Here is a 13,987-nt window from a genome sequence, read left to right on the forward strand (position 1 = left end):
CTCCCCCAGGCGGCATGTTGATTTCAGCCAATCAGAGCGCTCCTTGACTCCGGGTCAGCCAATGGGAGGCCAGGGAAGCTATGACGCGGTCAGTGGGTGTGATCCCGCAGGAGGAAGCGTCAAGGCAACGAACAATATAAGTTTTAAGGTAAGTTTGTGGCCGACTTTAACAAAGAGTTACTGTACAGTGAGTACAGAGAATGATGATATGTGTGCTCGGTCCCGTGTCTGAGCTGTGAGGTCAACTATTCAGCAGTTTGTGTGGTCGCAACCGTGGCCCATGTTTTTACGGCAGTTGCGTCTGCTGTACGTGAGGTTAACAACACGAACTCCCTTTATGTCTTTATCTATTTAACACAGCTGTTGAGATTATAAAACGGTTGGTCTCCGGTTGGTTGAATCAACCTATAATGCTGCTGTATAGTTTTTAGATAAAAAGAGTCACACCTGTGGCAGGTAACTAGCTAACTGACTTCACTATACTGTAACCGGAAAATCACATGTAACGTAACCTGTGACGTTCGTCTGGGTCGCTTAGCAACCATATTTTAAGATAGCTCTGCTGTTACATCTTAACATTAATCCACCTGATATTATACTACAATCTGGCTGTATTTCTACTGGTGTTTGGAAACTATACAAACCAATTTGATGCACTACAAAACAGGAGTAGTTTTACAAGAGTTACCATCCTTAACATGTGTTTTAAGTCTCAAAACAACACTTACTCCTCCATGTTGACAGCATTAATAGTCCCTGTAACTGTTCCTCTTGTGCATCCATCCTGACATGTCTTACTGTCCTCATGTCTCACTGTCCTCATGTCTCACTGTCCTCATGTCTTACTGTCCTCATGTCTCACTCTCCTGATGTCTCACTGTCCTCATGTCTCACTGTCCTCATGTCTCACTGTCCTCTTGTGCATCCATCCTGACATGTCTTACTGTCCTCATGTCTCACTCTCCTGATGTCTTACTGTCCTCATGTCTCACTGTCCTCATGTCTTACTGTCCTCATGTCTCACTGTCCTCATGTCTTACTGTCCTCATGTCTCACTGTCCTCATGTCTCACTGTCCTCATGTCTTACTGTCCTCATGTCTCACTCTCCTGATGTCTTACTGTCCTCATGTCTCACTGTCCTCATGTCTCACTGTCCTCATGTCTTACTGTCCTCATGTCTCACTGTCCTCATGTCTCACTGTCCTCATGTCTTACTGTCCTCATGTCTCACTCTCCTGATGTCTCACTGTCCTCATGTCTCACTGTCCTCATGTCTCACTGTCCTCATGTCTCACTCTCCTGATGTCTCACTGTCCTCATGTCTCACTGTCCTCATGTCTCACTCTCCTGATGTCTCACTGTCCTCATGTCTCACTGTCCTCATGTCTCACTGTCCTCATGTCTCACTCTCCTGATGTCTCACTGTCCTCATGTCTTACTGTCCTCATGTCTCACTGTCCTCTTGTGCATCCATCCTGACATGTCTTACTGTCCTCATGTCTCACTCTCCTGATGTCTTACTGTCCTCATGTCTCACTGTCCTCATGTCTTACTGTCCTCATGTCTCACTGTCCTCATGTCTTACTGTCCTCATGTCTCACTGTCCTCATGTCTCACTGTCCTCATGTCTTACTGTCCTCATGTCTCACTCTCCTGATGTCTTACTGTCCTCATGTCTCACTGTCCTCATGTCTCACTGTCCTCATGTCTTACTGTCCTCATGTCTCACTGTCCTCATGTCTCACTGTCCTCATGTCTTACTGTCCTCATGTCTCACTCTCCTGATGTCTCACTGTCCTCATGTCTCACTGTCCTCATGTCTCACTGTCCTCATGTCTCACTCTCCTGATGTCTCACTGTCCTCATGTCTCACTGTCCTCATGTCTCACTCTCCTGATGTCTCACTGTCCTCATGTCTCACTGTCCTCATGTCTCACTGTCCTCATGTCTCACTCTCCTGATGTCTCACTGTCCTCATGTCTTACTGTCCTCATGTCTCACTGTCCTCATGTCTCACTGTCCTCATGTCTCACTGTCCTCATGTCTCACTGTCCTCATGTCTTACTGTCCTCATGTCTCACTGTCCTCATGTCTCACTGTCCTCATGTCTCACTGTCCTCATGTCTCACTCTCCTGATGTCTCACTGTCCTCATGTCTCACTGTCCTCATGTCTCACTCTCCTGATGTCTCACTGTCCTCATGTCTCACTGTCCTCATGTCTTACTGTCCTCATGTCTCACTGTCCTCATGTCTCACTGTCCTCATGTCTCACTGTCCTCTTGTGCATCCATCCTGACATGTCTTACTGTCCTCATGTCTCACTGTCCTCATGTCTCACTGTCCTCATGTCTCACTGTCCTCATGTCTCACTCTCCTGATGTCTCACTGTCCTCATGTCTCACTGTCCTCATGTCTCACTCTCCTGATGTCTCACTGTCCTCATGTCTCACTGTCCTCATGTCTTACTGTCCTCATGTCTCACTGTCCTCATGTCTCACTGTCCTCATGTCTCACTGTCCTCTTGTGCATCCATCCTGACATGTCTTACTGTCCTCATGTCTCACTGTCCTCATGTCTCACTGTCCTCATATCTCACTGTCCTCATGTCTCACTCTCCTCATGTCTCACTGTCCTCATGTCTCACTGTCCTCATGTCTCACTGTCCTCATATCTCACTGTCCTCATATCTCACTGTCCTCATGTCTCACTCTCCTCATGTCTCACTGTCCTCATATCTCACTGTCCTCATGTCTCACTCTCATGTGTATTCTCTTGCCTCTAAATTGCATAGATATGATTAAATCATAGAGCAAAGTAAACAATTTATTAGTGCTGAAAGTCTATTATAAGTCAATATTTATCTATGAGTTGATTAGCTGATTAATCGATTGACAGAAAAGGAATCGCCAATGATTTTATGATACACTAATGATTCAAGTCATTTATAAATCCAAAATTCCACAGATTTGCTTTTCTCTGTTTCATATTATTGTAAATTGATTTGTTTGGGGTTTTGGACTGGTGGTTAGACAAAATCTGGGAATCTGGAAATTCTGGGAAAATGTGATGGGCGTTTTTACGGTGACTAAATGATTTATCAAAAGATAATCAACAGATCTATGGGTCTGTTCAGGTTGCATCTAGAGTTATATAGCACTAAAGACGACAACACAAAACAGACAGAAACAAGCATCATCTCCCGTTATCACAATAAGTTAAAATTAGTAATTTGTAGAAGCACATCTTTGTGTGAATCCAGTATTTATTTCACCTAAATGTCAGCCGAGCTGTCCAGGGAATACTAGAGGTTGCCTTTTGGCAGCAAAGGGTAAATGATATATTTTAAGCTCTCGATGATCACTTAATCCTCATACAGCTGTTGAACAAATCTCACAGTATACTTCCAGAGTACCGGTAGATGGGATAGCACATAATTACATGCTGGCTAAGTTGTGGAGATTCCTGTAGACCCAGCAGCCAAGCATACTGTGTATTAGTGAAATATGAGGACATACATATAATCCAGCTCAGGGGATGCTCTTTCCACGCAGAGCGCTCTGCATCCCTTGCATGGAGACAACACCAAGAGTGAGCTAACGGGCGCCAGTGGTTCATTCAGAGTACAGGAGCTAGGGGCCGGACTGGGGGAGGGGAGCTCTGAGATTAAACATGTTTTTATGTAATGAGGGTTTCAAAAAGAGGCTGGGGTAATAAAGGGCAAAGTGGAGTGAGTACACAACAAGCAGGGACCACTAGGACAGAAGTTGGTTTAACATATTTCCTGCTGTCACAGGCAGTTATATTTAGAGAGGTTATATGATTTATTTTCCTCTTCACTTTGCTTGAATATTCCATCATCTGCCTCAGAATAAAGGAAACGTATATCAAACATTTTATCATGTCTCAAGTTCAGCATCTGATGGACAGTCTGGTGCAATAGATGTGTAACCAAGACAATATCAACTGTTTTTTAGGGATGCACCGATCCCACTTTTTCAGTCCCAATAGCGATAGCAATACCTGGGATTTGGATTTCAGCCGATGCCGAGTACCAATCTGATAGCAGTGTTTAATTAATAAGCTGTATGCGTCACTGTGTGGAAGTGACTGGGATCATTCTTTTATGTATAAGGCAACATCAGGCTGGACTTAAACGTTGCTTTCCTAACTTTGTAAAACAAAATGTAACAAATAAATACATAGATATTTATTTATTGAATTGTTATTTATTATTAAAATGATAAATTGTAGGGTGGCTCAGTGGCTCACCGGGTAGAGCGCATACCATTAAGGCTCAGTCCTTATTTGGGTCTGGCCCGGGGCCCTTTGCTGCTTGTCATCCCCTCTCTCCCCTACCTTTCCTGTCTGTCTCTCACTATCTAAATAAAGCAGAAATGCCAAAAAAATAATCTTAAAATAATAATAATCATAAATCATACACCTGCAACTTGGTAAAAAATCTTATTAACAGGAAATTAACAGGAGTTACAGTTCAAGTTTAAACCTTTTTAATGCAGCAACAAATTGGCAAAAACTTAAACAGGAATTAAAATTCCAGTATAAATTGTATAACGGTATCAGTGCATTCCCACCTTTTTTATACCACATGTTTCATTTCATTTGCGTCGAAAGGAGCCAGTTGAGGTGGTTCGGGCATCTAGCACGGATGCCTCCCTTGGGAGGTGTTCCAGGCACGACCAGCTGGGAGGAGACCACGGGGAAGACCCAGGACTAGGTGGAGAGATTATATCTCTACTCTGGCCTGGGAACGCCTCGGGATCCCCCAGTCAGAGCTGGTTAATGTGGCCCGGGAAAGGGAAGTTTGGGGTCCCCTGCTGGAGCTGTTGCCCCCGCGACCCGATCCCGGATAAGCGGTTGAAGATGGATGTTTCATTTCATCATTTAGTCTGTAAAGTCAGAAAACAGTGATACATGCATTTCACAATATAACATAGTAAATAGATGACCAAAGATATTCAACTTACAATCATAGAAAACAACAAATCCTCACATTTAAGAAACTGAACCAGTGAAGGTTTGCATGAAAATGACTTAAACGATTGCACTCTTAACATATTGTATACCCCATAGAAACCACATAGAAACCACTCTACCTGATTCCTTTAAAACTCCACCCAAAGATCAACTGCATTTAAATCACATATTCAAATTGACTCCTTGTTTTCATTCTCTTGAAAATGAATGAAGTTGTCACACAGCAGTAAAATATTGAATGTAATCATGAATATTGTGAATCGCTACCTCCCTAATCCTTTGGCAGTGTTGACCTTTGTGGGTTTTAGTTTTATTCAGGTCTTATGACATTATCATATGAAATGGTTGTAGTATTATGTAATAATAGCAGCATTTCTCAAAAATCCTTAAAAGGAACAAAACAAGCAATCACTTATATTAAAGTAAATTCTATTGATTGATTCATCCTATTGGAAAAAGACTATAACAGTCATACAGATGTTTCAAATATACTAGGACTGTCAATCAATTAAAATATTTAATTGTCCACAGTAAATCACGATTAATCACAAATTAATTGCACGTTTTTTTATCTACTATTTAGTATTTAATACTCTTATCAACATGGGAGTGCGTAAATATGCTTGTTTTATGCAAATGTATGTATATATTTATTATTGGAAATCAATTAACAACACAAAACAATGACAGACATTGTCCAGAAACCCTCACAGGTACTGTATTTAGTTTAAAAAATATGCTCAAATTATAACATGGCAAACTGCAGCCCAACAGGCAACAACAGCTGTCAGTGTGTCAGTGTGCTGACTTGACTATGACTTGCCCCAAACTGCATGTGATTATCATATAGTGGGCATGTCTGTAAAGGGGAGACTCGTGGGTACCCATAGAACCCATTTTCATTCACATATCTCGAGGTCAGAGGTCAAGGGACCACTTTGAAGGAGAGCATCACGATTTCTCTTTGAAGGCAATGAAACATGCTCCTGGCGATCTAGAAGACGGCAACTTCTTGACCTTCCAATGTCACAGCAGGCTTTGATAACTTTACTTGTAAACTCCTCAGGGTCTGTACTTTGAAGCTGTTTGAAGTTCTCTTTGAAGGCTCTTTGTCTTTCTTCAGGTTTACATACTGTAATTCTTCATACAGTTAACACAAATGTTGGGACATGTTGGGATATTTTACAGCGACTCAGCACACAGACGCGTGTTCTTTGGCTTTAACTAATCGCTCTACTCTTTTAGTGTCTTTATAGACTCGTATTTATCAGACAGAGGATCCTTTGATGTTGTCTACTCACCACTGAAAGTATGAAACCATGTGTGCCTCAAATTGTGTTCAGAAGATGGCAGACAAGTCCGTGGATCGTGGTCCGTGGACCGGATGTGCCGTCATGTTTCTGCAGTCGCTCTGTCCTGATGTGAACCTGCTGTCTCTCTACAAAGACAGAGAACAGGGAAAGTTCATCGTTTTCAAAGTCATCAAGCTGACACTTACAGGTGAGCGCTCTAGTTAGACTCCATTGCCTAGTATACTAATTAAAATGCATTTATCACGACAAATGTGTATTTTCTTGGATGCCACATTTATGAATCCGTATATTCTGTGGTCAGATTCCGCAGGAGGTCTGGGTGGTTATGAGATACTTAAGGTCCATGACGCCGATCCCTTTCTGGGGGTGGAGGTGAAGTTTGAGGACGTGGCAGCATGTCAGCAGTTCCTCGAGAGCTACAGCTCCGGAGCGGTGCGTCAGTCGCTCTCTCAACACGCCTGCCGGCTTCTCGCTCTTCCCCAAGAGTTCACAGTGGAAACTCAGCTCAAGGCCAGCACACACATCCTGGATCTCTATCTGGATAAGCTGGAGCTCTGCCTACAGCACATCCACCTGTCACAGGTACACTGGACCTTTCTGTTTGTCTGTTCCTCAGCGATTTGAGATGGATCTCCAGTATTTAAAATTTCAGGTACCTAGCCGGGTGAATTAGACTGATTTGCTATTTTTATTTCACGTCATTCATTCAGCCTGACATTATGTTAATATCAGCAGATTTCTTCATGTGATTTTGTTTTGTTTTGGCCCAACCAATCACTAGCGAGTGACATATCCCACCTACTTCATTTTCAATTTACAGGAAAACTGCGGTTGCAGTTAACTTTTTCACACTGGTTAAAGAAATAAGTCAATTTAAGTGTTCTGCACAATTTAACATTTTTCCCTCAAAAACCTCCATGAGTTTGGGAACCAGAGGCCATACGCTACAGCTCATTGCTGCAAAACATTTTTATAAATTAAAACCGCTTCAGAAAGATCTTGAATAATAACATCAAAAAGAAGACTTTGTGTTCTCTTTGCGAAGTTTAATTGACATCTGACGCCACGTGTTATGTTATTTCCTGTTGGTATAAAATGTTTTTTAAAAGATTTTGGTAACACTTTCTAAATCTATAATGTAGGGCTGCAACTAGATTATTTTAATATTCGAATAATCTGTTGATTATTTTCTCAATTAATGGATTAGTTGTTTGGTCTATAAAATGTCAGAAAATGGTGAAAAATGTTGATCAGTGTTTCCCAAAGCCCAAGATGACGTCCTCAAATGTTTTGTTTTGTCCACAACTCAAAGATATTCAGTTTACTGTCATAGAGGAGTAAAGAAACCAGAAAATATTCAAATTTTTTCTTAAGAAATTACTCAAACAGATTAATCGATTATCAAAATCGTTAGCGATTATTTTAATAGTCGACAACTAGTCGATTGATCGTTGCAGCTCTACTATAATGCATTGTAAACATGGGAGGATTTACACTCAAATAAAAAGTAACTGTTGCTCTCAGAGTTCACCTAAATGTAATCATTCATTCATTTCACTCAATATCAATGACCTTTGTCTTTTTGTGTCAGCCGGAGCGGCTGCGCGATGAGGAGATTGATCATCTGGAGCAGCAGCTTCAGACTCAGGCCCTCGGCCCCACCCCACAGACGACCCCCATCACACAGGAAGAGTCTCCCGTCCCCAGCAACTGCTTCAAGTTTCAGAATAAAGTGTTTGGTGAGTCCAGACGACCATTTCTACTTTAGAGTTTTGTGTAGAGTGTCCTTCACATATGATTGGCCAAAAGAGGTCACGAAAGAGATTTAAAAATATTATAATAGATTATATTAGATAAGTAAATATATTAGAAGAGACTTTTTTTTACTCCCAAGAAGCCGACAAATTCATGTTATCTTTTTCACAACATCCAACACTGACAGCATATGAATTCAGTGCTGTTCATCAGCTGACTGTCTAATCCAACCTTTTATATATTATTCGTCAGTCTATGGGAAGAGATTAGTGCCAGCAGATAATGCATTTGGATTGCATTGATTTGAATTTGTCGACCTCATATTGAACTGTTAAATTAACATTAACTGATGAGGCGCTACAGTGTCTTGAAAGTTAATTTGATTTTCTCATTTAGTTAATTAAAGATTTGATTTCAGTTCATGTAAATGTAGATTCAGCTACTGTGTCTGGGCATCAGGGACTTCTGTTCCCTGAGTGACGCCTCCGAGGCTCCAACAGCCCGAGCTGACCTGGTTTCAATTTGACTCTGATTAAAGGAAAACCGATTTCACAGTGGGTAAACCAAATTTGAAATAAAAAAACTGAAACAAATTGATTAATTACATGTGTGAACTCTGTATAGTCTAATGCAGCCGCTAGTATATGAAAGCAACCTGGTGGCTTTTTCATGCTTTAAGCATCAAGCTATGAAATTTGTTGAACTCCCTCAGTGTTGTGAGTAAAATTAGGAATATAGTCCACTTCACAGGGACGCTGAAACAAAACAGAGCTGCTCACGTCAACCTCTTCTCCTGGGAATTGTAAATTGATGTTGATGCTTTTGATGACACAAGGGGGAGTGGGGAAAATATGCCACTAGTGATATTTACTGAAACTGAAATGGAACTAATGTTCAGTATTCATTCACGCTTATTTACAACCATAAAGCTGCACTAATCAATATTTTTGTATCGACAATGGATTAAATGACTTTGGGTAATGTGAAAGGTGTCGCTTGTACCACTACAAGCTCTGTGGGTTAACCAACAGAGAATTATCTTCATTAAGGGCCATTTCAGCATGATTCAGCTCATTGTTTGGTTTTATTACCTACAATTTTACTCTTTTAGTTAGTTTTCGCCGCTCTCATGTAAGCGTTGTTTTCAGCAGCAGGCAGCTGTTTTCAGCTAAAGGCCTCTGATAAGCCCCCTGAGCACTACCTGCTCAGCAACAAACAGCTATGCTAACTTCCTGGCCTACAAAAATACGTCATCCCTGGAGCACTCTATTTAAAATTAGGGCTGTCAAAGTTAACGCGATATTAACGCATTAACGCAAATTCATTTTAACGCCACTAATTTCTTTAACACATTAATGCAGACGATCTTTCATAGGTTATAGTGGAGTCAGTTTTAAAGCTAGAGTGAAGATACTGGCATCATATGAAACTAAAAAACTAATTAAATCCATGTGATACTAGCATGTCGGGAAGGAGCCTAAATAATGCTGCAAACTTGTGCTAAAATTTGGTGAGGAAAAACTGGCATGACCATTTTCAAAGGGGTCCCTTGACCTCTGACCTCAAGATATGTGAATGAAAATGGGTTCTATGGGTACCCACGAGTCTCCCCTTTACACACATGCCCACTTTATGATAATTACATGCAGTTTGGGGCAAGTCATAGTCAAGTCAGCTCACTGACACACTGACAGCTGTTGTTGTCTGTTGGGCTGCAGTTTGCCATGTTATGATTTGAGCATATTATTTTATTCTAAATTCAGTACCTTTGAGGTTTTCTGGACAATATTTGTCATTGTTTTGTGTTGTTAATTGAGTTCCAATAATAAATATATACATACATTTGGATAAGGCAAGCATATTTGTCCACTCCCATGTTGATAAGAGTATTAAATACTTGACAAATCTCCCTCTAAGGTACATTTTGAACAGATACAAAATGTGCGAATCGTGATTAAATATTTGAATAGATTGACAGCCCTTATTAAAATGTGATAATACCTAAAAGTTGTTTTTAAAGCTTGTCACTCTCCCCAAGTGTCCAAAAAAAACAACATTTAATGCTGTTTTAATGAGATACTGAGCTCCTATTGACAAAAGAAGGATTAATGTATATAAAAATACCTGCTGACGTCCTGTAAGGTTATGGTGCAAGTCTATAAGTTATTCTTGTAAATGTTTACTGTCTACACATACATATGCTTATAAACCAAAGTTTACGTCATCACGATTAAGTGGAGTTTACATTAACGTCTGTTCCTTCATCCTTTAGAGGACCGAATGCTGACGGCGACAGATGTTCAGAGCTTTTCTAATGGAGTGGGCCGCCAGTGGAAGCATGTAGGGAGGGCCCTGGGGAAGAGCTGCCGGGCTTTGAAAGGTCTGGCCATAGACAACCTGGCCTACGAGTACGAGAGAGAAGGGCTGTATGAGCAAGCCTATCAGCTGCTCAGCCGCTTCATCCAGGCGGAGGGGAGAGCGGCCAAGCTGAGCCGACTGGTCAAAGCACTGGAGGACTGCAAACTCACCAGCCTGGCTGAAAATATTCTGGACATACAGCCACGAGAGTAACTCGCTGTGCTTTTGTTCTGCGTGTACGAGTCGTGAAAACTGAGGGGCGACAGGTCCTCTCTGCATGAGGAGACTTTGTCCTGCCTGCTTTTGATATGCAGTATGTTTGTTCTTGATTGACTGTCTGTCATTCAAAATCATTCCTGTGTGTGGGTGTGTGTGCGCATGTGTGTGTGTGTGTGTGTGGGTGTGTCAGACAGGTTGTGTGAACACATGCTAACATCTGTGAGAATTGATTCATATCTTGATTTGCTTTTCAATTATTAGTATTACTGTTTTCATTTAGAGGAAATGATCTGTCATCACTGTTTTAAAAGATATGCTGTCTTGAGTTTAATGCACTGTTTCAACCTTTTATTTCTGCTTTATACGACAATTTACAGATGAAACCTTCCACAACTGAAGGTTATTGATTGTTTTTTTCTACAAAATGGGTGCATACAAATTAAATGGTTGTATTAAAAAAAAAAACTCTTCATGTTTGTGTTTGATGCATTAGTGTAATTAAAACTGAAAACATAATTTTGTCAAAATTCCCTCAGGTATAATTTAGTGTTAATCCTCCCTCTCTACCATCACTCACTCACACACACACACACACACACACACGCACACACACACACACACACACACAGACACACACACGTGCACATGCTCATATGATTAAACTGCTGATTGCTGATGTTGTCGCTGGATGTGTGTGTGTGGGCCTGCATGTGTCACGTTGTGGGATCTTCAGGCCAGAGAGGTGGAGGTTGCAGCTGAGGTGTGTGTGAGTGTGCGTTTTGAAGGTTTTATCTAAGCTTGGCTGTCAGAGAGGACATTCACTGATGGATGGGGTCTCTTCAGGTTGAGCTCCTCTGCTGGTTTCCAGTCAGGGTCCACTGTAAACGCCCAACCCCCCTTTTTACTCCACTTGACCATCCATCCAGATGTGATGTGTGGATTAGAAGCTTTTATCACACAAACACTTATTATTGCTATGTGGTACGGCCAACATTGACAGTATAAGTTATGATAAACACACACATCTCTCTTTACGTCTTCGGTAACCAGGAAATGTCCTCAGTAATATTTACAGTAATCTTTGGGGTTTATGACACACAGAGGAGTTTACATTCTACACAAATATTGTTCATGTTGCATTTTTAAAGCCGATGCTGAGATTTTTTAAGACTAAATATCTTATAATTTCATTTTTAAAATGCCTGTCAATGTAGAAAAGGCGGCTTTTAAACAACATTTAGATCATAATGAAGGGCGTTAAAATTTAAATATATAAAAAAAGAAATATGGTGATTATTCTTTTATTAAATTTTAGAGTGTGGTTGGTGGCGAGTCCATAATTTCTTATGTGTGTTGCATTTTGCTGGTCAGATTTGGCTTGTGTTCTCTGTATTGTCTATGGCCATGGCACACGCACACACAAGATTAACTGTCTTTCATTACATATTTGCGGGAGGATCTGCAGAAGTGGTGCATTTACTCAAATACTGTACTTACACAATTTTGAGGTATTAGTATAGTATTTCCATTTTCTGCTACCTAATACTTCTACTCCATTACATTTCAAATATTGCACATTTTTAGCCATTTAAATTTATTTGACAGTTATAGTTATTAGTTACTTTGCAGATTATGAGATTTTACATGCAAAAAAATATGGTAATTATAAAAAATATGATGCATTGGTACCTACAGATTAAACTGCCCAGTAGTAGGCCTACACCTAAAACATGGTACGGCCACAACATGGATACATCACAATTCTACTTACGTGTTTATATATCAGTAATAATAACCTCATAATTCAGTATGTAGTAATAATAATAATACTCTAACCAGGGCCATTCTGCTGACTTTTATTTTTAATGCGGTGTTTGTACCAATGATGGAATGTAACTGAGTACATTTTGGCCTTATAATGTACTGTAGTCTACTTAAGTAGGCCTACTGTTTTAAGAACTGGTACTTAATTTGAGTAGCCTATTTCCATTTTATTCTACTTTATTTTTCTAGTACTTAGGGTTGTAAGAAAATATAGAAAAAAAAAAATTAATTAAAAATAAATAAATATATATATATATAAAGTATTGCAATATTATGTTTTGTGGTACTGTATTGATTCTCAAAAACACTATAATTTTTTAATTAATAGTTTAAATGCAAAGATTTACTTAGTCAATACATTTGCAAATATTTGCATCCTCTGTGATAAATACCAATGCAGATCCCACTGTGCTGATTGTATAAAAAAGTAAACTTTTTTTACTCAGATTTTATGCATATGGTGGTGTGTTCTATTTACGATGACAGTTTTCCTAAAATTGCAATATATCGCCTTGCTTACAGTACCACAATATATCACAATATATTGCATCGTAACCCCTGTATCATGATACGTATCGTACCAGATTCTTGCCAATACACAGCCCTACTAGTACTCCACATTCAACATCTGTGATTAGTTGTACTTCAGTACTTTGCAGATGAAGTTATTATGTAGAAAACCTTTGATGATCTTATAAAATACAAAGCATTGCTAGGTTGATATACCCAACAGTATATAGTCTATACCTCTACTTTTGATATTTTAAATACATTTTACTGCTAATAAATAAACATTTTGAAAGCAGGACCTTTACTTGTAATGATATGTGTAGCCTAGCCGATGACCTGTGATTTGGCCAATCACAGGTCATCTCAACATGGCTGTCGGGTCACAAACTTTCTCATTTTACAGCTTAACAATACACTACAAGACGTTTCTGAAAACATTTGAGGAGAGAAATAGGCATTACAGTAACAGAATATTGATTCATATTTGATCAGTGCTGCCTAGTTTGACCGTTTGATCGGAGTTTGTGAGTGATTGACAGCTGCTCAGAGACGGCAGACTCCAGCTCGGCTCTGACTGCTTGTTTTCCTCCAGTCTGTGAAATCCTGCGGATGCCATTAGGAGCACCGGAGGACACAGAGGCACATGATTTTTTTCAGATTACCTGTCTCATGCACTTCTGTCAGGATATAGTGACCGTTTTATAAAAATAACTTTTTTTTAAAATCATATTTGCTCCATTTCTACCAACTGCAGTTTTCCACAATTGATTAGGCCCTATCTATTTTATGTAGATAGATAGATAGATAGATAGATAGATAGTAACTTTATTTATATCAGGAAGTATGAATGCACATATATTAGAAATACTTTGTACAAGGCATATTAAGAATATCAGTGTTGGGGCGTTTTAATTAAAAACAACAGCACCATTCCCACTATAACACCAGCAGACAGCAGACAGCAGACAGGAGGCAACATTTAAACATTTAAACAGCTCCTCTCTCTCATTA

At 39.9% G+C, this 13,987-nt stretch overlaps 1 protein-coding gene across 3 annotated transcripts; it reads left to right on the top strand.

Annotated features, from left to right (window-relative positions):
* Positions 1-11,107, top strand: tradd (tnfrsf1a-associated via death domain). 3 transcript variants are annotated; one of them, XM_074618807.1, is made up of 5 exons: positions 1-148; positions 6,341-6,497; positions 6,612-6,892; positions 7,902-8,049; positions 10,338-11,107. In XM_074618807.1, exons 1-5 carry the CDS (start codon positions 62-64, stop codon positions 10,634-10,636), a joined length of 972 nt encoding a protein of 323 aa, XP_074474908.1. In that variant the 5' UTR covers positions 1-61; the 3' UTR covers positions 10,637-11,107. The 3 variants fall into 3 exon arrangements, with proteins under 3 accessions (XP_074474908.1, XP_074474918.1, XP_074474926.1); XM_074618817.1 differs by having other exon boundaries at positions 23-148; positions 6,344-6,497; positions 10,338-10,770; XM_074618825.1 differs by having other exon boundaries at positions 92-148; positions 6,243-6,497.
* The last annotated feature ends 2,880 nt before the right edge of the window (positions 11,108-13,987 follow it).

The sequence above is a fragment of the Sebastes fasciatus genome, chromosome 2 (assembly GCF_043250625.1).
Source record: "Sebastes fasciatus isolate fSebFas1 chromosome 2, fSebFas1.pri, whole genome shotgun sequence".
In the NCBI taxonomy this organism is placed as follows: domain Eukaryota; kingdom Metazoa; phylum Chordata; class Actinopteri; order Perciformes; family Sebastidae; genus Sebastes; species Sebastes fasciatus.

What these genes read in the sequence shown, in the direction of transcription:
- tradd (XM_074618807.1), top strand. Translation starts at nt 62, where the DNA reads ATGGGAGGCCAGGGAAGCTATGACGCGGTCAGTGGGTGTGATCCCGCA. An exon ending in CATCAAGCTGACACTTACAG is followed by an intron (nt 6,498 to 6,611) that starts GTGAGCGCTCTA and finishes TTCTGTGGTCAG; the next exon opens with ATTCCGCAGGAGGTCTGGGT. An exon ending in AGCACATCCACCTGTCACAG is followed by an intron (nt 6,893 to 7,901) that starts GTACACTGGACC and finishes TTTTTGTGTCAG; the next exon opens with CCGGAGCGGCTGCGCGATGA.